The sequence below is a fragment of the Gracilinanus agilis genome, chromosome 4 (assembly GCF_016433145.1).
Source record: "Gracilinanus agilis isolate LMUSP501 chromosome 4, AgileGrace, whole genome shotgun sequence".
Lineage (NCBI taxonomy): Eukaryota > Metazoa > Chordata > Mammalia > Didelphimorphia > Didelphidae > Gracilinanus > Gracilinanus agilis.
The window spans coordinates 252474754-252498137 of NC_058133.1; the positions used below are offsets into that span (position 1 = coordinate 252474754).

Consider the following 23384-nt stretch of genomic DNA (forward strand, 5'->3'; position numbering starts at 1 on the left):
CACAAATGCACCTACCCTCACACTCCTACCCCCCTATACACAGAGAATCCCCAATAGACTCATCCTATTGTTTCTGTTGTGATGTTTTGGTTTGGCAAATAATAAAAATGTTTTTAAAAAAAAATAAAAGAAAAATAATCTAGCCCCAGAGTAGGGGACTCCTGGGAAATGAAAGGGAGGGGAAGGAGGGGGAGCCAGAGAGTGGAATAGCTGGGGATGATAGGACTGGAGGGATTGGGATGGGAAGATGCAGGGTCCCAGGAGTCCTTCTACCTCTAGCTGCATCAGATCTCACACAGGAGCCAATGGATTTCATGGAGGCAGCCAGCAAGAAGAAGGGCTTAAAAAAACAAAACTTCTCCATGATAAGTTCCTGCCTTATTGAACCCTTCATGATCCCATTTGGGGTTTTCTTGGCAAAAATATTGAATTAGTTTGCCATTTCCTACTCCATCTTATTTTTACAGATGAGGAAACTGAGGCAAACAAGGTTAAGTAACTTGCCCACGGTCATACAGCTAGTGTCTGAGATTATATTTGAACTCATCTTCCTGACCCCAGGTTCAGCACTCTATCCACTTAGTTATTATTCTTTAATAATCTTATTGTCTTTGCCTTAACCTCCTTATGCCAACATAGATGAGCAACTTGTTCTGAAAGTTGCATGGGACCCAAAAAAGTTAAATGATTTTACAAGGTCACCTAGCCAGTATATACCAGTTTTTTCTTTTTCTTTTTCTTTTTGAGGGTAGGGGAATTGTGGTTAAAGAGGAGCCAATGGCTTCCTTTAAAAGAGATAGAACTTGGATGTTTGGGCTCAGGCTTGTGGTAGGGAATAGACCAGCTAATGGAAATGGGAGATGGATGGAGGGACATGATCCTAAAGATGGGAGAAAGAAGAGACAGGAGGTCTCAGACAAAACAAGTGACAAACAAGAAACAAGAAGAAATCTGAGCCCCTGGACAGACCTGGATGGCAGCAGAAACATTAATAGCTCTGGTCTAGCCAGACAGTACCACTGAGGTGAGTGAATGAGTTAAGCAAGTTTCCATTTCTACTTTTGAAAGAGGTGGAGGTGGGGAGAATACTTTCCAGGGGTCCATCCTGAAAGGAGGAAAAATGGGTTAGATCAGAGGAACATTCTCCCCAAAGAGTCCACCCTTATGTCCCTGTCTCAGGATTTGGATGTCAGAGCACGCTCTTCCATTTGTCTACCATCTTTCAGTGTGACATGAAAGACCAGACACTCATAAGCCACATTGCCTGTAAGCCACATTGCCTGGCATGAGAGAGACCCTCAGTCACTAAGCAAACAGCTCCTCTGGGGGAGAGAGAACTGGGGCAGGGATGTAGGACAGGTTAATGTATAATAGGATATGGAGTCTCATCCAGGAGAGCCTGGAAGCCAGAGTTCAGACTTGGGTAGGTGTGGGGGAGCCTTCTATATGGGCCCCAGGGCATATCTCTCTTGGATTCCAAAAAGGGCATCAGGAACTTTGGGAAAGGGGCAAGTGGGAGAATGAGAGCCTTGAGGGTGCCAGGGGTACAAGGAAGGGTGTTGGACTTAACTGACTGGATGGGAGGAAGAAGGCCAATGGGGCAGTGGAATAAGGGACACTCTCCTTTCTAAATTTGTCTCCTCCCAAATCCCTCACCCCACCTACACCTTCAACCATGATCCCAGCAGGGTTCCAGAGGCCAAAGTCTGTTCAATCCCAGAAAATTGATTTTACTGCAGAGAAGGGGTGGAGTGGGGGTGGGAGGAGAGAGGGGTGGAGTCCCCTGATATTTATGACATTTCATCCCTTCCCCAAACTTTGGTTTCCCAGGGACCCAAAGGAGAGGTGGGTGCTAAAGAGATTAGATATTGTGAAAGCAACCAGAAAGCTAGGGTGGAGGCCCAACAAATTGCTTTCTTGTAGAGAGGACCTAGCTACCTTAGTTAAGGGAACCTGCGGGCCTGTCCTTGGGGCACAACACTGAGGAGTCATCAGACAAATGGAAAGGCTTCAGGGGTTCTTCCTGAAATCGGTAAGACTTTTGGAAGCTGGAGGGAGATGCCATTCTCCAACCCAAACTCACCCCCTCCCACACATAGCCTGAAATATCTGTGGCAGACCCTTTCACCCCTAACCATCTTCCTCTTCTCCTGCTAGAGGATTCCTTCCAGGTATCCATTTTCTAATTCCATAACTAGGGTAAGGGAAGAAAGCTAGGTTTCAGTGAGTTCCAGAAAGAGAAAGGAATAGGGAAGGGGAAGATATAGAAAGGAACTTGTTAATAATAAAAGAAGATTCCAGAAGACCAGAAGTGAAAGGTAAGGCTATGCTGGATAGTAAAGAGAGGGTAAGGAGATAAGAATAGAGGGAAAAGGGATTTTGAAGGGAGGCAGGCAGGTATCCTGAGGAGAGACAGATCTTCAGCTCAGGTGTAATGGTGGAGGAGGAAAAGCTAGTAGTCCATTTCCTCCCCTTTCTTCCAACCCCCACAGTGATGTAAGCTAACAGAATAGCATGGGGTGGGGGTGGGGGGGAGTCCATCCTTTCTATCTCTTTCCTGACCTCTATTGCCAGTGATCACATCCCTTGCTCTTAACCAGGGCTGCCTTCCCCTGAACCAGTGTCAGGGTACAAGTTAGCAGATGAACACAAGATGAGAGTGCAGGACAGATTCCAAACTATAGCAGGGCGTAAATTGTACCCCCAGATATCAGTGACTAAGATAGCCTCCGCTGCCTCATTCCAGTTATGGCTCTGTGCCTTTCCCCAGTCTTTTTCTTCCTTTATCTCCCTATCTTATCCTTTCTCTCGGTCCTTCTCTATCTCTCTTTCCTTCCTCAGTTTCTTGTCTTCTCCTAATCCCAGTATTACACTTCTCCCTGTCTTCCTCTATCCCTCAGTTCTTCCTTTCTCTCATTCTATTCTCCCCATTTCTTCTCCACTGTCTTCTCCTATCTCCCTCTCCTACACCATCCACCTATCTCTCCATCTCCCTATCCTTCCCATCCCAATGTCCTGCCCCACCCCCATCTCCTCTCTTCTCATCCCCTCTTAATTCTCCAAGGGTTTTTCCATGGGTTTCTATCCATCTATCCCTCTACTGACCTCAGGGTCCCTCTGCTCCCAGCCCCAAGATTTGTTCTCTCACCATCCCTACACCATCTACAAACAAGAAGAGGAGAACCAGGGAAAACAGTTGGAGGAAAATGAGATGCAAGAGGAAGAAAGAGAAGACTCAGCTGCTCTCATCATGGACATGGAGCTAAGGACCACAAACCATCCAGGGAGAAATTGGGGGAAACAGAGGAGGCAGAATTTGACCCCCAAGATAATCACCTACTTTATACTCATCAATCTCTTAATCTTTATTGTTGGTGAGAACAAATTCCCACTCCCAACCCCCTAGCCTGGGGGTTAGGATGATTTGGGGAGTAGGGGAAGTGGGTAGAGATGAAGTGGAGAACCCAGTGAGGATGCTAAGTCTAGAATTTGAGAGAAGTTGGAGGTCTGGACTCCCACTAAAGTGGGAGAAACAAAATGATAAAGGGAAACAAGAAAGGGGTGATGGTCTTGGGGAAGAGCTGGTTTCTTGAATGCCTCATTCTCAGGAGGTAGGTTGGAGGAATGAAGAATTCAGTCCCAGAGGGAGCCCATGGGGATGAAAGATGACAGGATGGGAGTGGAAGGGATGGAAGAGGAAGCGTTAGGGTGGGGGTGGGGAGAATCAACCAATTGACTTTTCTTATCCCAGCCTTTCTCCTGGGCTACATTGCCTTCCGAGGTTCATGCCAGTCTTGTAAGGTCTCTGTGTCAGAAGTGAGTGATGATTTAGGCTATGAACTGGCTCCAGAGACCAGTGGCTCTACTCTGTACTGGGCTGACCTTCGGGAGATGTTCCACAAATACCTGGATGAAGAGCAACTGAAAAGCTCTATCAGGTAAGACTCAGGATGTGACCTACTTCAAATAGAATCTTATTCTCATTCTCCTAACTGAAGCTTCAGATCTTTTCTTACCAATCCTATGATCTCTGACTCATTGAGTTTCAGTTCTTAGTAACGAGGTAGCCCACTTTCCCTCACTTCAGTTAATGTTCACCAAGAAACATCTCTGTACAGGGGACTGTGCTAAGATTAGATGTAAGATAAAGATGTAAACAGTGTATAACTTGCCGCAGGGCTGTGATATCCAGGATGTATATACTGTTTCCTTTCCTAGATGACTGCTATCTCCCTAAAACAAAATGGCTCCCTATTGCCCTAGGTTAAAATTTCCACCTTCTTTCCCAACTCCTTTGACATTGAAAATTGTCAGTGTTCATGGCAATGAACAGTGAAGGTGAACTGCTTCCCTTCCCTGCATCTGTGTTCAAGGCTCCTTTCCTTACTGACCTACCCCTGGGCAACATACATACACTGTTTTTGCCCCCCAGTGAAGAAAATCCAAATTACAACTCTGGTGTGAATGATGCTAATGAAAAGGATGATAATGGTAACAACAATAATAACTAGTATTTGTATTTTATAGAAAGCAAACACTTTACAAATATTATTTCATGTTATCCTTGTAACAATCCTAGGAGGCACTTTAGCTGCCCTCATAAAACTTAGTCCGTGAATGAGAAAGATAAGTCCCATCCACAACAGAAATAGAGAATGAACAACAGAAGACAGTAAATGGTAGGAGCTAAATATGGAAAAGGAAGTGCTCTAGGGGATAAGAGGCCGAAGCAGGGTGGGGACTGGGGTGGTCTGTCTAGGCTTCATGAATGATTCAGGGAAGGGATTTAGGTAAGGAGAAAGGGAGAAGAGCAGAAGTGAATTATAGAGGGACTAAAAGTACTTAATGGGACTCAGCAAGATCTGTTCAGACAACTGAGTGAGTCAGTTTGGTTGAAATGTAAGAGTTCTGTAGGGGAAAGGTTGAAGGCCAGACTGGAAAGGGAGGTTGGGCCCCACTCAGGCTAGTGCCCTGATCATTTAGATCAGATTTTGCAATGAAATAAAACACTCTCAGGTCATTCAACAATTTCAAAAGAAGGGTGACTTAGTCATAGCATGGAAAGGACGTTCAATGTGAACACAACATTCAGCTTGAGTAAATGTGTTCCTCCTGTCTTCATAGTGAAATGGGTCTGGTCAGTAGAGGAAAGTATTACTACTTACAAGGCTTTAGGAAACTTTAAAAGAGGGACCCACCCATTTTATGCCCTTTGGTTTCTAGGAAACCATGTCAACACAACCTGAGGCAACCTGAGAGCTGTGTCCAAAGCAAGGGAACTTGGGCTTCAAGCCTCAGGGCCACTCTAGCCTTGGTGACAGATTTCAGCATTTAGAGAAATAATTGGTACAACTTACATGGCAGGAATAGGGGAATTCTGGTAGATACTGATCTTTTCACACAAAACAATAAAGTTTGAATGTTGTTAGGCAAGACTAGCAAAAATGAAATTTCTAAGAAAATTTGTCATCAGTTTATAAGAAGTTGTATTATAATCCCCATAAACCATACTACATGCAGGCAGCATAAGCTATACCCATGACACCAGGCAATGAGTAAAACTGCCTTTAAGGCAAGGCAAGAAAAAGCACAGGGGGGCAGCTAGGTGGCACAGTGGATAGAGCTCCAGGTCTGGATTTGGGAGGATTTGGGTTCAAATCTGTTCTTGCACACTTCCTAGCTGTGTGATCCTGGGCAAGTCACTTAACCCTGTTTTCCTAGCCCTTGCCCTTCTGTCTTACCAGGACAGAAAGTAAAGGTTTAAAAAAGAAAAAGAAGAGGCGCCGAAACTCCCTCTTTGGGATGGGGGGTAGGGGTCATCACCATTGCTCTTTCTACCAGGGAGTTTGCAAATCATCACTGGCAGACCATCTATGAGTCAAATGGATCCTAGAATCAAGAGAGGCACATTTATTACCCAAAGAGGGAGCGAGGTGATAGTTCTGCTGTACCCTATTGAACAACACTGGTGGCATTATATTTATCTCTGGGCAATACATTTTCCAGATGATGTCAGTGAGCTAGAGAGCCTGCCCAGAGGAGGGTCCATTAGGATAAAGGGCCATATGAGGATTGTTGTTATTCTTTGTGACCTCTTTTTGGGGGGTTTTCTTGGCACAGATACTAGAGTGACTTGCCATTTCCTTCTCCAGCTCATTTTGTTTTTTGTTCAATTGTTGTGATTCTTTTTTTTTTTTTTTTTAATTTTTAAACCCTTAACTTCTGTGTATTGACTTATAGGTGGAAGATTGGTAAGGGTAGGCAATGGGGGTTAAGTGACTTGCCCAGGGTCACACAGCTGGGAAGTGTCTGAGGCCGGATTTGAACCTAGGACCTCCTGTCTCTAGGCCTGGCTCTCAATCCACTGAGCTACCCAGCTGCCCCCTGTTCAATTGTTTTAGTCATGTTGGACTCTTCATGATCCCACTTGGGCTTTTCTTGGCAAAGATCCTAGAGTGGTTTGCCATTTCCTTCTCTAGCTCATTTTACAGATAAGGAAAATGAGGCAAATGGTGTTGAGACTTGCCCAGAGTGGAACTATTAACTAGTGTCTGAAGTCAGATTTGAACTGACACTATACATGGATTGATTGAAGCCTAAATTGAAGAAAAGAACCTGGAAGACTTATGGAATCACAGAATTTCAGAGTTGAGCTGGTATCATGGCAAATATTCCAGGGAGAGACATCAGTAGCCACAGGAAACAAGTTGAGGGGGCGTAGAAAGAAATTCTTACCATAACACCTCTATTGCCATCTGTCCTTTGATTGAAGACCTCCAGTGGGGAGGGGACTGGAACTCACAACCTCCTGAGGCAGCCTGTTCCACATTTTCACAGTTTTAATTATTAGAAAATTTTTCCTTACTTGAAGCCTTAATTCACTCTTTGACCACTTCCACCTATATGTTCCTGGTCAGCCCTCTAGAGCTATATATATAGGACAAATCTCTTATCTATATAGTAGCCTTTCAGATACCTGAAGCTGGCTATCTCACCTGCCCAATATCTTCATTTTAAATATTCCTGGTTTCTTCAGCCAATCCTCAGATAATATGAACTCATTAACCTAGCCATTTTCTGGTTTCTTTCCAGCTGATGGATCTGTGTCTTCCCTTCCCTGGGAGAGTTGCTCTGGCATAGTGGAAGGAGCTCAGTTCTGGGGTCAAGTTTTCACCTGAAAATCTTCCCTCTGGTTTCTGTTAGTTTAATCATATGTAAAACAAGATAATATAGAATGCCTCTGAGGTTCTATCCTGCTAATGATCTAAGAATACACTAGCTTTTTGACTTCCATATCATACTACTGTAGGCAGGGGCATGCTGGTAAATATTTAACATCTAGCTCTCTGAGGAGAGCAAGGGGGAAATGTAGGCAGGATACCCTTTTTTCAAGTTTGAACAACATTATTAACTTTTTCTTCTTTATTCTCTTCACTCTAAACAATCAACAAAATAATAAATCAAGCTCTGATTTATGATGTTTGCCGATTTTCCAAGGTGTAAATGCTCATACTGAAAATTTAAGAATCTAGCAAGCTGGTTCAGAGGCAGCTAAGTGGTTCAGTAGATCAAGAATGCTGGGCCTGGAGTTAGGAAGGTCTGAGTTCAAATGTAACACCAGATACTTCCTATCTGTGTGACTCTGGACAAATCATTTAACCTCTGATTGCCTGAGAGTAGAGAAGGAAATGGTAAACCACTCCAGTATCCTTGCCAAGAAAACCTCATGGAAGGCTATGGTCTACCAAGAGTCAGACCCAACTGAACAATAATGACAAGCTGGTTAGAGCTGAGTCCAGCACATCTTGTTTGTAGGCCTCTACAACTCCCAGATCTTTTTTTTTTTTTTTTTCACAAACTGTTGTCTAACTACGTCTCTTCCATTTTGTATTTGTGCAGCTGATTTCTGAAGTAAGTGTAAGGCTTAGCATGGATCCCTATAATGAGTTTTATCTTATTAGATTAAGCCCAATGTTCTGGTCTGTAGATCTTTTTGAATACTGATTTTGACCAACTAGGACATTAACTGTCCCTCCTGGTTTGGTTGTCATTTGTGACCTGTGACTATCCAAGTCACCGTGTAGGGCCAAGAACGTGATGGGAGGAGAGGAAAGGGATAGGGCTAGACCTGCAATTTCATTGGTATGAGGAATTCTCTCCTAATCAAAATCTGTACTAATCCCTCTCCTAATGCAGATCTTCAACTAAGAGAATCATTTCAGGCACCAAGAGGTTAAGTGACTTACCCAGGATTTCAAAGCCATTATGTGTCCAAGGTAGAACTTGAATGCAATTCTTCTCAACTCCAAAGCTAGCTATCTGCCTTTCTCACCTGTGATAGCTACCATTAAGTATTTGAGGGCCGTGTCTTAAAAGAGGGACTGGGCTTGACTTGTCTGACACCAGGAGGCAGAATGAGAAGTGTTGGTGGGGAGCAGCTTTTGTTCCAATGTAAGGAAACACTTCCTAACAATTAGAATAGTCAAAAGTAGGAGAGATTTCTTTGAGAGGTGGGGAGTTCTCCATCCCTAGAAGTAATTAATTTTGTTAAATTTTTAATTAATTAGTAATTAAGAAAAAAATAGAAGCTGAATGACTACTTGTTGGGAAAGCTGTAGATTTGCACCAGGTCGGGTGATATTTTATGACTTCTAAAGCCTTTTTCATTTCCATCATGTAACATGATGTGATATATCTCCTGTTACTACAGTGCCAATACGAGTCTCCTAAAGTAGTTGTTTTGGGGTCTGACAAGTCAGTCATAAGTTCTCTCTGAGCCTGGGACTGTGGAAGATCCCTTACCTGCAGTGACCTGAAGATTCCCTTCCTGTTTATCTATTTTTATTCTGTAAGGATGCTCCTGGCAGATCCAGGACAGGTGGTGGGCATAGTCAGATTACCATTGTGTGTGGCAGTAAGGAAATCTGGACCCATTGGTGAGTGTACATCTAAGGTTTCCTTATCTCTCTCTCAGCCCCTCAGTCCCATGATGTAGAGTCTGGATTCCTAGAGAAGCTGACATAGAAAGAAAGACTGGAGTGGAAAGAGCCCAGAGGCTATGCTATAAGATCTACTATAAAACCAAGTTATTAGAGTAGGATTTGAGCTAACATAATTGCAGTAGGAATGGAAACAAGAAGATGAATACTAAAGGTATCTAAAAAAGTGAAAAAGTAGGATGATAAGAGTTCATAAAACGTCTTAGACTAGGTATAGAGAATGCAGGAGAGGAAAGATTCAAATGTAACTCCTAAATTTGTAGCCTGGGAGACTAGAAAAATGATAGTTAACACTGACAGAGGGGCAGCTGGGGGACTCAGTGGATAGAGAGCCAGGCTTGGAAATGGGAAGACGGGTTCAAATCTGGCCTCAGACACTTCCTATCTGTGTCACCCTGGGCAAGTCACTTAATCCCCATAAGTCTAACCCTTACTCCTCTTCTGCCTTGGAAATAATACTTGGTATCAATTCTAAGGTAGAATAAAGGGTTTTTGAAAAATGGACAGAAATGAGGTATTTGGGAAGGAGTCTTGCTTTGCAAGGAAAGTTGAAGAGTTCCATTTGGGACATGTAGAGTTTGGGATAATAGTAACAGCAGCTTTAGGATAAAGATATAAAGGTGATAATGATGTTTTACATACACACACACACACACACACACACACACACACACACACACACACTCCACTTTGTTTTTATCTTGAATCTAGGTTTTTAAATACGAAATAATCTTTTGTATATATTTCACAAATCTATTGTAAATTACCTTGAGCAAATCTCCAAAATTTAATTCATCTCATTTCCTCAATAAGATTTTCATTTCTATCCCAGCATTAAGTAACTCAAAAGAAAAAACTCTTTTTCTAAGTTAAGCATATTTGCTGCAAGAAATTGAAAGACAATAGTACATATTATTAAGATTTCTAAATATGATCTACACTTGAGCTTAAAAAAAAATTAGCTATTTATAAACCTAGCATGAACTTCCCAGGTTAGATAGATGAGTTCACACAGGCTTCTCTCTAGAAAACAGATCTGAACACCTCCCAAAGAAACTATTCATCCCAGAAGCCCTACTTACGGGGATCTTATAGTCATTGCTCAGAGAAGAGGGGCAGCCTCATCCCATGTTCTGAGTAGTCACCATACTCCCACCATTGTGGCTTGGTAGAATGAGTCCCTGGATTATCCACATCTTTCTGAAGTCTTCTAGGATTCAACGAAACTCTCACTACAAGCAAACCAGCCCTATTTTCTGCAACCAGGCACACCTTACCCATTCCTCCCAGGTTTCAGGCAAAGATCTCATGTCCAATGGCAATTGGACTCCACTGTCTGCCTTATGGTTCTCTCTGTTCCTATGACTCTAGCAATAGTAGCTTCAGCAGCATGCTTTTTGAAGGACCCCGTTTACCTCTACCTTTTATGACAGGAGGAAGAATCTATAAAACCAGCTATAAGACATGGTTATTACAATAGTCAGGATACAAGATGGAACCCTCCCATGCTGGATGGTTTTCACTTGGGTGCTAAGGCTGAGGGTGACCTTCTGCCCTCTTAGCATAGATTCCATTATGAAGGAAAAATTTCTAGGACTTGATGACTATATTCTAGGACTTGATGATATATAAAGAGAGAGAGAAGAGTCATATATTACATTTCTTTTTTTATGAAGGTTATCAGGTTTCTAGATCAGGAGGGGAGAGTTATAAGAGTAGTTTCTTTTTATTTCAGCAGCACATCAGGCAAAAGTTTTCATGATATATTTATGGAAAAGATGTATACTGGTTGATGTTAGATGCACTTGAAACTGTTTGAATGACTGAACCCAAAGGTCTCTAGTGGCATGCTGAAGGCCTCAGTCCTCTAGTCAGTTATTTGGGTAAAGGCATAGGAGTACACATATCAAATTTAGAAATGACACAAAACAGGAGGGATAGAAAATTATCTCAGCAGGCAGTTCTTGCAGCAGTTGAACAAAGGACTAGCAAGGACAGGAAAAATGCCTTCTGTGAGATAGAGTGCCAATTTATGTCACCTCTGCAATAATTCCCCTATAAGAAAGGCAGCTATGTCCAATGGAAAGAAGTATCCCATTGGAAAGCTATGCTAACCCCTGAATTCCATCATTTTTGTAAACACCATGAAGGAAGATGTCCAACCATCGTCCAGAGGACCAACTATCAGGCCTAAGTCCAAAGGAAATGAGAAAAAGAGTGAAGACAAATAGTTGAAATTCATTTGAAAGTACAATATTACTAAAGACTGTCAGAGAGAGAAAATTCTTCTGGGTGATTATAAAAGTCAAACTTTGTTCTGAAGAAGAGAGGAGGAAATGCCCCTCCTTCCTTTCTTTGTAGGGATTAGGACTATAGATGTGCATATGTTGTCAAACTTGGTAGAAATGTGGTTAGTTTTGCTGACATTTTTTTCCTTCTTAATTCTTTTTTTTAAATAGTTTATTTTTTCCAGTTACATGTAAAATCAATTTTTAACATTGTTTTAAATTTGAGTTCCAAGTTCTCTCTTTTCCTCCCTGCCTTTCCCCCATTATTGAGAATTTGATATGTGCAGTCATGCAAAACACATTTCTATATTTGTCATGATCTGAAAGAAAACAGCAAAACAATAAAGAAAACAAAAAGTAAAAAATAGTATGCTTCAATCTGCATTGAGACTCCCATCAGTTCTTTCTCCAGAGGTAGATAGCATTGTCATAAATCCTTCAGCAATGTCTTGGGTTTTTGTATTGCTGAAAAAACCTAAGCCATTCATATAACTGATCATTATAAGTATTGTCATTACCATGCACAATATTCTCCTGGTTCTGCTCAGTTCACTTTGCATTAGTTTATGTAAGTCTTTCCAGGTTTTTCTGAAAGCTTCCTGCTCAGCATCTCTTACAGAACAATGGTATTCCATCACAATCATATACCATAGGTTGTTCAACCATTCCCCAGTTGGTGGGCATCTTCTTAATTTCTAATTTTTTGCCACCACAAAAATAATTGCTCTAAATATTTTTGTACATATAAATCCTTTTTCTTTTTTTTTTAATTTCTTTGGGATATAGACCTAGTAGTGATATTACTGGGTCAGTTTTATAGCCCTTTGGGCATAGTTTCAAATTGCACTCCAGAATGGTTGAATCAATTTACAACTCCACCAATGGTATATTAGTTTCCCAGTTTTCCTATATCCCTTCCAACATTTATAATTTTCTCTTTCTGTCATATTAGTCAATCTGACAGGCATGAGATGGAACCTCAAAGTTGCTTCAATTTGCATTTCTCTAATCAATAGTGATTTAGAGCATTTTTTTCATATTGATGTATAATGCTATAGACAGTTTTGATCTATTCTTCTGAAAACTGCCTGTTCATATCCTTTGGCTATTTAATTGGGGAATGATTTATATTCTTATAAATCTGACTCAGTTCTCTATATAGTTGATAAATGAGGCCTTTGTCAGAGAAACATGCTTTCCCCCAGTTTCCACCTTTCCTTCTAACCTTGATTGCATAGTTTTTGTTTGTGTAAAAACTTTTTTACTTCACATAATCTAAATTATCCATTTTATATTCTGTAATAATCTCTTGTTTTGTCATAAATTCTTCCCTTATCTATGGATCTGACAGGTAAACTATTCTATGCTCCCCTAATTTGCTTATGGTAGTATTACTCTTTATGTTTAAATATGTACCAATTTTGACCTTATCTTGGTATACAGTATGAGACGTTGGTCTATACCTACTTTTAGCCAAACTCCTTTCCAGTTTTTCAGCAGTTTTGTCAAGTAAGGAATTTTTGACCCCAAAATTGGAATCTTTGCTTTTATCAGACATTAGATTATTATGGCCATTAGTGATTGTGGAATTATGTATCCAATCTATTCTACTCTATTTCTCAGCAAGTACCAGACTGTTTTAATGGTTACTGCTTTGTAGTTTAGTTTGAGATCTAGGCTAGATCTCCTTTCATCACATTTCTCTTCTTTAATTCCCTCAATATATTTGACCTTTTGTTCTTCCAAATAAATTTTTGTTATTTTTTCTAGATCTATAAAATATTTTTTATATTTATATTTATATACATTTTATTTATATTATATATAATAAATAAATCATATACATAGCATATAAATATATAATATATAATAATAGATATAATAAATAAAAATATATTTATATTAAAATGTGTTATGATTGCTTTGATTGGTATGGAATTAAATAAGTAAATCAATTTAGGTAGAATTATCATTTTTTTATATTGGTATAAACTATTCATGAACAATTAATATTTTTCCAGTTGTTCAGGTCTAATTGTATTTGTGTGAAAAGATATTTTGCAATTATGTTAATTTGGTTTCTGGTTTTTGTCTTGGCAGGTAGATTTCCAAGTATTTTATATTGTCTATAGTTATTTTAAATGGAATTTCTCTTTCTAACTCTTGCTGTTGGACTTTTGCCATGATGATTTAGGTTGGTTTTTTTTTTATCTGCAATCCTCTTAATTTTTTGTTACAAGGAATAGTTCTTTGGGGAAAGAAAGCTGCAGGGATATATTTGGAAATGAAAGGGATGTAAAAATAAAAGATATCAATAGTCTTCTTAAAGAAAAAAATTCCAGAACAGAGTTAAGAAGAAGAAACTGGAGGTGTTTAGCATAGAGAAGATATGAGGTTGGGAGACAGGCACGATACCAATAGTCTCCATGTACTTGTTGCATTGTCCAGGTATGGAGGGTCAACCTGTGCAAATATATGTAGTATATGTTAAGAACAGCAAGAAGGATTATTTTCAAGATGAAGTATGTTTTGCATGATAATACCCAAATAGCCTAGTTCATATTGCTTAGCATCTCCCAGAAGGATGAGGGAAGGGAGGGAAGGAGATGATTTGGATCTTCTAATTTCAAGAAAGGTGTCAAAATTTATTATTACTGGGTGGCTCAGTGGATTGAGAGCCAGGCCTAGAGATGGGAGGTCCTAAGTTTAAATGTGGCCTCAGATACTTTCTAGCTAGGAGGCCCTGGGCAAATCACTTAACCCCTATTGCCTAGCCCTTACCACTCTTCTTCCTTGGAACCAATATATACTATTGATTCTAAGGTGGAAAAGAAGAAAGATGATTGACTGGGTTATAAAGTGTATGAAGGAGTAATAAAGCTGGAAAGGCAAACTAGTCAGGTGGTAAAGGGCTTTAGAGTTTATATTTGACTCTACAGGTAATAGAGAGCCACTGGAATTTACTAGATGGGGGAATGGCCTATTCTTTTTTCTGGTAATAAATTTTATTTTATTTTGGTAATAAATTTACACATAAATTTTCCAAGGTTACATGATTCATGTTGTCTCTCTCCCCTCTTCCCTCCCCACTCTTGGAGATAACAAGCAATTCCATTGAGTTATACAAATATTATCACTCAAAACATTTCTATATTATCCATTTTTGTAAGAGAGTAATCTTATATTTTTGGTTTTGGTTTAAAACCCCAAATCATATTCCCAAATAAACAAGTGATAAATCATGTTTTCTTCTGCCCGCATAATTCTTTCTCTAGATGTGGATAGCATTCTTTCTCATAATTCCCTCAGGATTGTCCTGGACTATTGCTATTAGCAGCTAAGACTTTTACATTTGATTGCCCCACAATATTTCAGCTACTGTATATAATGGTTCTTTTTTCACTCTGCATCAGTTCACACAGTTCTTTCTGAAATAATCTGGTTCATCATTCCTTATAGCACAATAGTAAATTGAGAAGAGGGAAAAAAACTTTACCTTCCATCTTAGAATCAGTAGAAAGAGTAGAAAGGGCTAGGCAATAGAGGTGAAATGAGTTGCCCAGGGTCCCATAGCTAGGAAGTGTCTGAGACTAAATTTGAACCCAAGACCATCCATCTCTGGATTTGGCTCTTAATCCACTGAGCTACCTGTGAGCCCACAGAAGCAAATTGTATGTGTCTGTGTATGTGTCTCTGTGTGTGTCTGTGTGTGTGTAGTGGATACAGAAATAAATGACATTTATGGAACTAAATAAATGACTATTATAGGAGAACCAAAGGACAGAGGGAAATTAATTTAACTTTAGGGGTTGAGGAGACCTGAGAATGTTTGGTGGTGAAAGAAAAGGAGCTGATGGAGAAAGGGAGTGATTTGGGATCCCATATTTCTTTGTAAGAGTCAAGTATTTGGCCCCTCATTGATCAGATCCTCCAGGATCCAAGGGTCCTGTCCTCCAGCTCCCTGTTCTCCTCAAATAGGACCATGAGTCTTCTGGAGCGATCCTCAGGTTCCCCTGGAATGACCGCTCTGTCTCACCAGATCCGAGATATGTTCTACCAGCAGAAACTGGACCATGTCTGGATGGATACCCATTATGTGGGGCTGCAGTTCCCTGACCCGTGAGTTGGGCTGGTGTTAGAGACTATGGTCTGTTGAGATAATGATGACTGGACAGAGGGTGGGCAGTGGGGGGGGGATCCCTGTCTTTTCTCCTACCACAGGGCCCAGCCAAACACACTTCATTGGATCAATGGGTCAGGCGATATTTTGGGAGAGTTACAGTTGGAGGATCCAGATGTCTACTGTCCCTACAGTGCCAAAGGCAGTGCCATCGTAAGGGGGTTTCCTGGGATCCAGATGATCCTACCTAGCCCCATCTACTACACACCTTGAAGTTCCCACAGATCCAGACAAACTTGTTCCCCGGGTTCCCTGCCCCTCCCCTAGTTCCCTTTGGCCTCAGAAGCATTGCCCTCGGGTTCTATACCCTTCCATTCCTACTCGAGGGCCAGGCTTCGGGGGTGGGGGTGGGGGTGATGGGGGTAGGGGGTGGAGCAGTCTATTGATTTGGTCCTTGTCTGCCTGACTGGCCTCTAGGGAGGACTCATCTATGCCAACTATGGTCAACTGAAGGACATGTTAGTTCTCCAAGAAAAGGGTTTAGATCCCAAGGGGCACCTCCTCCTAGTGCGAATAGGACACGTGAGCTTTGCTGAGAAGGTGAGGGACTTCTCTGGGTGAGTAAAGACTGAACGAGGGTGGGCAGAACTAGGCAGCAGAGCCTGAGAGGAGCAACTCAACCCAATCAGCCAGCATTCCCAACTAGCCAGAGAGAATTAGAGCTCTTAGTCATAGAAAGCCAGTGGAGCGTAATGTAGAGCATAGAAAGAAATAAGAAAGAGCCTTCGTCTTGGAGTCTTGACTGGCATTCACTGACTGTGTAATAAAGAAATCTAAGTCCTAATCTCTTTGAGCTTTAATGCACTAATGTTAATGAGGAATAATAGTCCTTGTGCCACCTCACTCACAGAGTTCTTGTGTGGATCCAGTCAGGCGAGAGATGTGAAAGCACTCTATAATCCTAAAGTCCTCTATCTATGAGAGCTATTTCTGTAATGACTATTGTTATTTTTAGGAAATAGTCGATGGAAGGGAACACAAGGAATAAAAAAAAAAAACATTAGAAAGAGGAAATGTCATAAAGAACAGAAGCAATGGCTGTTAAAGAAGTAGGAAACTGGAGATAGATTATGGAGAAGCAATAAGTGTGTGAAGTCCAGGAAACAGGATGTAGACTCTTGGGGTTCAAAAATGGAAAGGTGGATTCAAGAGAATCTGAGAACTGAGAAGTGGGATGCAGGTGGATCCAGGAAAATTATATGGCCTCATTCATATTAGGTGTCAAATGCTGAGGCCTTTGGGGCTCTGGGTGTCCTCATCTACCCAGACCCTGCTGACATCCACCCAGATCTCCACAAGAAGCTAAGGCTGTCTAACCACACAGCTGTGTATGGACATGTGAGTCTGGTACCTGGGAGTCAAGAGCCCTTCTTACTTTTCAGGACCCTGATGTCTTCAGAAGGGAAGGGAAGGGCTGAGACCGAGTCCAATGCTACCTAGACTCTGGTTTCCTGTGAAAGGTTTCCTGTGAAAGGACTGGGTGGGGAATAGGAACAGAGAGATGGGAATAGGGATGAGACTCTTCTCTGCTTCCATTCTTACCAGCTATGTGCCAACTCCTCCAACAGGTTCACCTAGGAACCGGGGACCCCTATACTCCTGGCTTCCCCTCCTTTAATCAAACCCAGTTTCCACCTGTGGAATCCTCTGGCCTCCCTAGTATCCCAGTCCAACCCATCAGTGCCAACATTGCTGCCCAGCTGCTGAGGTGAGTAAGGGGAAGGCAAGGTTGGGTTCTGCTTGGTCACAAGGATGCCAAGACTTGAGGACAGAAATGCCCTCTGTCTTTTCCACTCTTCTCCTCTTCTCAGTCCCCACCCTCCTTCATTTCTGTCTCTTCATCTCTTGCCATCACTTCGATCTGCCTCTTTTTCTCATCTTCCCTCACTACCTCTTTACCTTTTTATGTTTTTGCCCTGTCTCTATCCTCATATCCTAGAAGCAAAGTCTCAGTGATAGGTCAGTGGCCTCTTCCCTCAACCTTCTTGTTTCCCTGGGCCTATTCTAGAACTGTTTTGCCTCCCTGACTTAGTTTCTGCTCCTAGGAAGCTGTCAGGCCCCAAGGCCCCCCCAGAATGGAAAGGGACTCTCTCTGACACTCCATACCAGCTGGGCCCTGGGCCAACCCTTCGTCTTGTTGTCAACAACCATCGGGCCTCAACTCCCATTATCAGCATCTTTGGCTGCATTGAAGGTCGCTCAGAACCAGGTAGGAAATGTAGGCTTTGTTTCAGACTCAGCTTTTAATTTGTGTATAAGGTACATGTGCTGCCTGTGTAGGATATGGATGTCCAAATGTCCAAACACATGTTCTTGGGTAGGCATTGATCTGATCTGAAGTCTCGCCTCTTCATGAGGAGAGAAGGAGAGCCAACAGGATAGTGGGAGGAGAGATGGATACACTCCAGAGCCTAGCAAGGCTGGGCACTCAGCACTCTTTTTCCAGGGCCTCCAAAAGGAGTACCCAATTAGAATTCTACTTAGAAGATGTTGCACTAGATATTGCTGTCCATTTCCCCAAGCAGATAACAGATAGAAATTAGAGAACGCATACAGATTTAAATATTAAAGAAAAATGTAAGAATGGCTTTTTAGATGGTAGTGAGAAGAGATCAGCTCAACCAAGAGAAAGGTCCTGATCCTACTCAAGGGAAAATTCTCTCCCCCAAAACTGGAGTCAATCATGTCAGCTTCCAGAGACTTTCTCTCTTTGTGTAAAGTTGATCCCCCAAAGAGTTGAGAAACATCACTATTCCACCTTCTTTCTCTGTGTGTGTGTATATCTAATGGGCCACATGAAGGAGAACTAAGGAAAATAATTTCTTTTCTGGGCAACATTAGGGATTCAGATCCAGCCCCCTTACTTCACATGTATCCTTTTTCTTCCCGCTCCAGATCACTACATTGTCATTGGGGCTCAGAGAGATGCCTGGGGTCCTGGGGCAGCCAAGTCTGCTGTGGGGACAGCCATCCTCCTGGAGCTAGTGCGCACCTTCTCTGCCATGGTGAGGAATGGTAAGGCCAGGGCCAAGATACTAGGGTCAGGGAGGTAGAGAAAGAGGGACTCAGGAATGAGAGGTAAGAGAGGACTAAGATCTAGGGAGGACAGGTTTGAATGGAGGGGAAGAGGGCTTAAGGTCTAGCTCAGGGAAGGATTGGGGAGTAAGAAGTTAAGGAAGATTCATAAACTATTGCCAGGAGTTGGAAGATGAGATTGAAACTAGGGGTTTGGGGTAGAAGTTACAGCTAGGTGATGCAGTAGACTGAGATCCAGACCCAGAGATAGGAGGTCCTGGGTTCACATGTGGTCTCAGATACCTCTTATCAGAGTGACCCTGGGCAAGTCACTTAACTCCCATTGCCTAGCCCTCATGGCTCTTCTGTCTTGGAACCAATATACAGTATGGATTCTAAGACAAAAGGTAAGTGTTTTTTAAAAATTAAGTACTTGGGGACATTTGAAGAATTGAAAGCAGAACAAAGTTTTAACAGCTCTAGGAGTGAGCTAGTTAGATAAGAGTGAGGAAGGTAATGCTTCTTCCTAACCCCCTTCCTTCCCAACCATCAGGTTTTCAACCTCGACGAAGTCTGCTTTTTGTCAGTTGGGATGCTGGTGACTTTGGGAATGTGGGAGCCACTGAGTGGCTAGAGGTAATGGTCCAGCAATGGAGAGAGCTTAGACTGAGTATGAGGGTGGTCCTGGGTGCTAGGAGTTGCTTTATCCTTAGTTTTTTCTCTCCTTCAGGGTTACCTCACCATGTTGCATCTCAAAGCTGCTGTCTATGTGAGCCTGGATAATGCTGTCCTTGGTGAGCTACAGTCTAAGCTTTTCCATAGAAGAGAAATTAGGACTTGAGTCCTGAACCTCATTATCTTCTCATCTCTGCCTCTTCTCAGGGGATGATCAATTCCATGCAAAAACCAGTCCTCTTCTCACCAGCCTCATTAAGAGCATCCTAAAGCAGGTGAGGGTCCTAAGAAGACACAGACCCCCAGATTGTCAGAACTGAAAGGAAGCTTAAAGTGGATCATTCAACCTTTTCTTTCATAGAGGAAAAAACTGGAACCCAGAATTGAGAAGTGACTTGCCTAAGGTCATAGAGGCTACAGAGAGCAGAAAGAAATAGGGGCCAGTAAAAAACCCAGGGGACCAGAAGTCTAGGTGAAGTCTAAATATTGAGGTCTTTTCCCCTCTCCTTTCTTGATCCAGGTAGATTCTCCCAACCATAGTGGTCAAACCCTCTATGATCAGGTGGTGGTTCCAGGCCAGAGCTGGGAGGCTGAGGTGTAAGTGATAGGTTTCTGGGGGGTAGGATGTTCAAGTCTGTCTTGGAAAGGGAGGAGTGGGAGAGGACAGATCTTGGTGGTAATGGTGGTTGGGGAATCTGAGCAGGGAATTGTTCTCCCCTCTTGGCACCTCTTGGCCATGCCTCTCATCCTCAGGATCCGTCCTCTGCCCATGGATAGCAGTGCTTACTCCTTCACTGCCTTTGGAGGGGTCCCTGCTGTTGAATTCTCATTCACTGAGGTAAGCCCTGTCTTAACCCTACCTACAAGTCCCTGTCAGGACCCTATCATTCAACCTAACCCACCATAAATCCAGGACCCATCATTGTCCCATCCCCAAACTCTACCCCCATCTCTCTATCCCTAGTTGTCACGAACTCTCCTCTTCCCTATATTTTTGTCCTCAGGAAAGCCCACCTTACCCCTTCCTGAACACCAAAGAAGACACGTATGAGAATCTGCATGGAGCATTACAGGGGAGGCTGCCAGCTGTGGCCCGGGCTGTGGTCATGGTGGTGGGCCAACTACTCATCCGACTCAGCCATGACCGCCTGCTACCCTTGGACTTTGGCTGCTATGGTGACGTCATCCTGAAGCACATTGGCAGACTCAATGAGTTCTCTGGAGATCTCAAGGTTGAAATCTGAGTATCAGTTTCTAGCCAGGATTAAGGTTTCTCCCCTGAACCCTACATTCCAAATCTCAGTCCCTTGAAATCCAGGCACCTTGCTCCCTGCCTCCATTCCTATCTCCCTTCCTTTCTCTGAACCTATGTCCTTGATCTCCAGCCTTTACCTTCTCTATTCCTTAAAGCCCCCAAAATTATGCTTCCTACCTCCTCCAGAGGGACCCTGGCACTATCCTTAGCCCCTCTACTCTCTAGGCCCGGGGCCTGACCCTTCAGTGGATCTACTCAGCCAGAGGAGACTACATTCGGTCAGCTGAAAAACTGCAGAAGGAGATCTACAGCTCAGAGGAGAGCAATGAGAGATTGATGCGAATGTACAACGTCCGAATCATGAGAGTGAGTCAGACTCACATGTCAGCCTTGTCTTGATAACCTTATAGTCAGTCACAGGGTCAAGGATTAAAGCAGTGAGCTTTGGGGAACTCCCAGACTTGATGGGAATTAAATTACTAAGGGAGAGAGAGTATAGAGGAAAAGGACCAGGGAGAGACACACCTGCACTTGGGCAGGATTGTAATTAAAGAAGAGGAGAACCAGGAATCAATAATTCTGAAGAAACCAATGTTATAGAATTCAAAGAGGATAAGGAATGGGAAAACTGCCACTGGATTTAGCAGTCGAGGCCATTTATTACACCAGGAGGGGTTGATTTAGAAGACTGATGGGAACAGAAACCAGTTTGCAGAGTGAGCTATGAGTGGATAATGAGGAAAAAGAGACATCCCAGATACACTACTCATACTAGATGTTTCACTACAAGATGAATGAAATTGGGCTTGAAAGATTTAGTAAATATAGGAAAGGATTTATTGTGTTTCTAGGATAAAGGGAGATCTGAGCATACTTGTGGAGAGGGGAAGGAGCCAGTGAAGCAGGGAGGAATTGATGAAGCATAAAAGAGGGGTTACAGCTAGGTTGCTCAGTGGATTGAGAGCCAGGCCTAGAGATCCTGGGTTCTATATCCTGGTTCAACTCTGGCCTCAGACAGTTCTTAGCTGTGTGACTCTGAGCAAGTCACTTAACCCCCTTACTGAGCCCTTACTGCTCTTCTACCTTAGAACAATACACAATATTGATTCTAAGACTGAAGGTAAAGGTTTAAAAAAAATTTAATCTTTTCTCTATTTGATATCAACTATTTCTCACTAGAATGCTACCTATAGTGCCACTGACAATCTAGGCCCCAGATTACCTATCCAGGGGTTAAGGAGAGAGTTAGGAAAAGTGCTTAGGGATGAGGGAGAAAGATTTATGTGGTTGGGGAGAAAACTGAGGCAGTTGTTAAGGGACAGGGTTGCCATGGAAAGCTCAGATCATTTAAGGATATGAAGGGGAAAATTAGATGGAATTAAGAAGTATTAATGAGGAAAGTTGGGGAGAGGGTCAGGATATAGATAGGCCAAGTGAGGAGGTGAGAAGTATTTGACTATCTTGTGTCATTGGGCAATTGTTTAACCTCTTTGGCTTCCTCATCTGGGGAAAAAAAAAAAAAAAAAGGATTGGGCCAGATGATCAATGGCTCTTTCCTAATCTAAATCCTATGACAAGAAAAGCAGGGGTGGGGAGATGGAGGCTAAAGAGCTTGGGAAGGCATAAAGGGCTGTGTGGAAGGAGGCTAGAAAGCCTGAGAAAATAGGAAAATGATTGGTGGTGTCTGAGTGGGTCTGAATGAAGGAACATCATGGGTGGCCAAAGTAGGTTTCAGAGGTTTCAGGAAGAAAAAGGATTCTCTGCTTCTTCTCTGACAATTTCCTGGGCCTCTTGTGGCAGGTAGAATTCTACTTCCTATCCCAGTATGTGTCACCAGCAATCTATCCATTCCGCCACATCTTCCTGGGTCAAGGGAACCACACTCTGAGAGCCCTGCTGGAGCATCTGCAGCTGCTAAGGGATGAAGGAGTTGGGGATAGCTCTATAAGAAACTCAAGATCTCATTTTGAAGAAGGCCGCTTACGCCGCCAGCTGGCTCTACTCACCTGGACCCTGCAGGGAGCAGCCAATGCCCTCAGTGGAGACGTCTGGAATATTGACAACAACTTCTGATGATGGAGGAGTCACAGTTCCCAGTCTTGGATATTTTCCTTTCTTAGGGTCCACACATTCTCTAAACTTCTTCCTCTAAATCCTCATAGATATAGATTCTTCTCCTTTCTATTAAATCTCAGGGTACTGGGGCCCCTTCTTCTCTCAAAGCTGCTGATCCCAGTTCTTCCTTGCCCTCTTCCCTTTATGTGGATGCCAATGTTTATAACATAAAAGGATGCACTTATCTTCCTCTCAATGTGATCATACTGTTAGAGAGTAGAATCTGCTCAATCAACTTTCCCTTCCCCAAGTCCTTACACTTTTCCCCCAAAAAACATCAGGGGAAGGAGTTTGGATTTCTATAACCCCTCCACCAACCCACCCAATCCACCCAAATCTGGACCCTCAACCTTGGAAGTCCGAGTCTGCTAACACTATTGTGATGGAAGGAATCTAGGGATAGTTCTGCTTTTCCAGAGAAATCACTTTCTTCAGCTTGTTCAGAGCTCTTTCAATCAGTCCCAATCTCCCCCTCTCCCCTATCACTTCTTGTCCTAGGAGGCATTTCCACATATAACTCAGTGGATTCCCTCAGCAATGGAGCATTCAGAGAAAAAAATTATTCTACTGAGAATCACATCACTCCGAAACTCGAAGGTGAAGTTGATTCAGTGTAGAGCAGGGCAACCAGAGAGGCATCTTTCTTTTCTTTTCTTCTCCCAATAACCAGTGGGATTAAATGTGTGTATGTTTGATACATGTGTATTGGTGACAAAACAGGCCCTCAAATAAAAGGCTATTCTAGCCAATTCAATTTCAATAAAAGTTTAGGAAGCCCTGTGCCTGGGGATAACAAAAAGAAGAGTCCCTGTGCTGGGCTCAGTCCTGATGAGAAGAGGGTTCAGCTCCTTTTTCTC

At 42.5% G+C, this 23384-nt stretch overlaps 1 protein-coding gene across 1 annotated transcript; it reads left to right on the forward strand.

Moving 5' to 3' along the window:
* The first annotated feature begins 1858 nt into the window (after positions 1–1858).
* On the forward strand, positions 1859–23326 carry TFR2 (transferrin receptor 2). The gene is made up of 18 exons (XM_044673476.1): positions 1859–2032; positions 3128–3374; positions 3752–3938; positions 15266–15406; positions 15509–15620; positions 15885–16007; positions 16686–16805; positions 17036–17175; positions 17513–17676; positions 18363–18482; positions 19036–19118; positions 19213–19276; positions 19365–19432; positions 19678–19754; positions 19911–19995; positions 20162–20389; positions 20638–20778; positions 22213–23326. The coding sequence occupies exons 1-18, from the start codon at positions 2000–2002 to the stop codon at positions 22483–22485; spliced, it is 2406 nt and encodes an 801-aa protein (XP_044529411.1). The 5' UTR covers positions 1859–1999; the 3' UTR covers positions 22486–23326.
* Positions 23327–23384: the final 58 nt, after the last annotated feature.

Coding starts and splice junctions, on each gene's coding strand:
- TFR2 (XM_044673476.1), top strand. CDS start 2,000: ATGGAAAGGCTTCAGGGGTTCTTCCTGAAATCG. Junction 19,119..19,212: donor GAGCCACTGAGTGGCTAGAG/GTAATGGTCCAG, acceptor TCTCTCCTTCAG/GGTTACCTCACCATGTTGCA. Junction 19,755..19,910: donor CAGAGCTGGGAGGCTGAGGT/GTAAGTGATAGG, acceptor TCTCATCCTCAG/GATCCGTCCTCTGCCCATGG.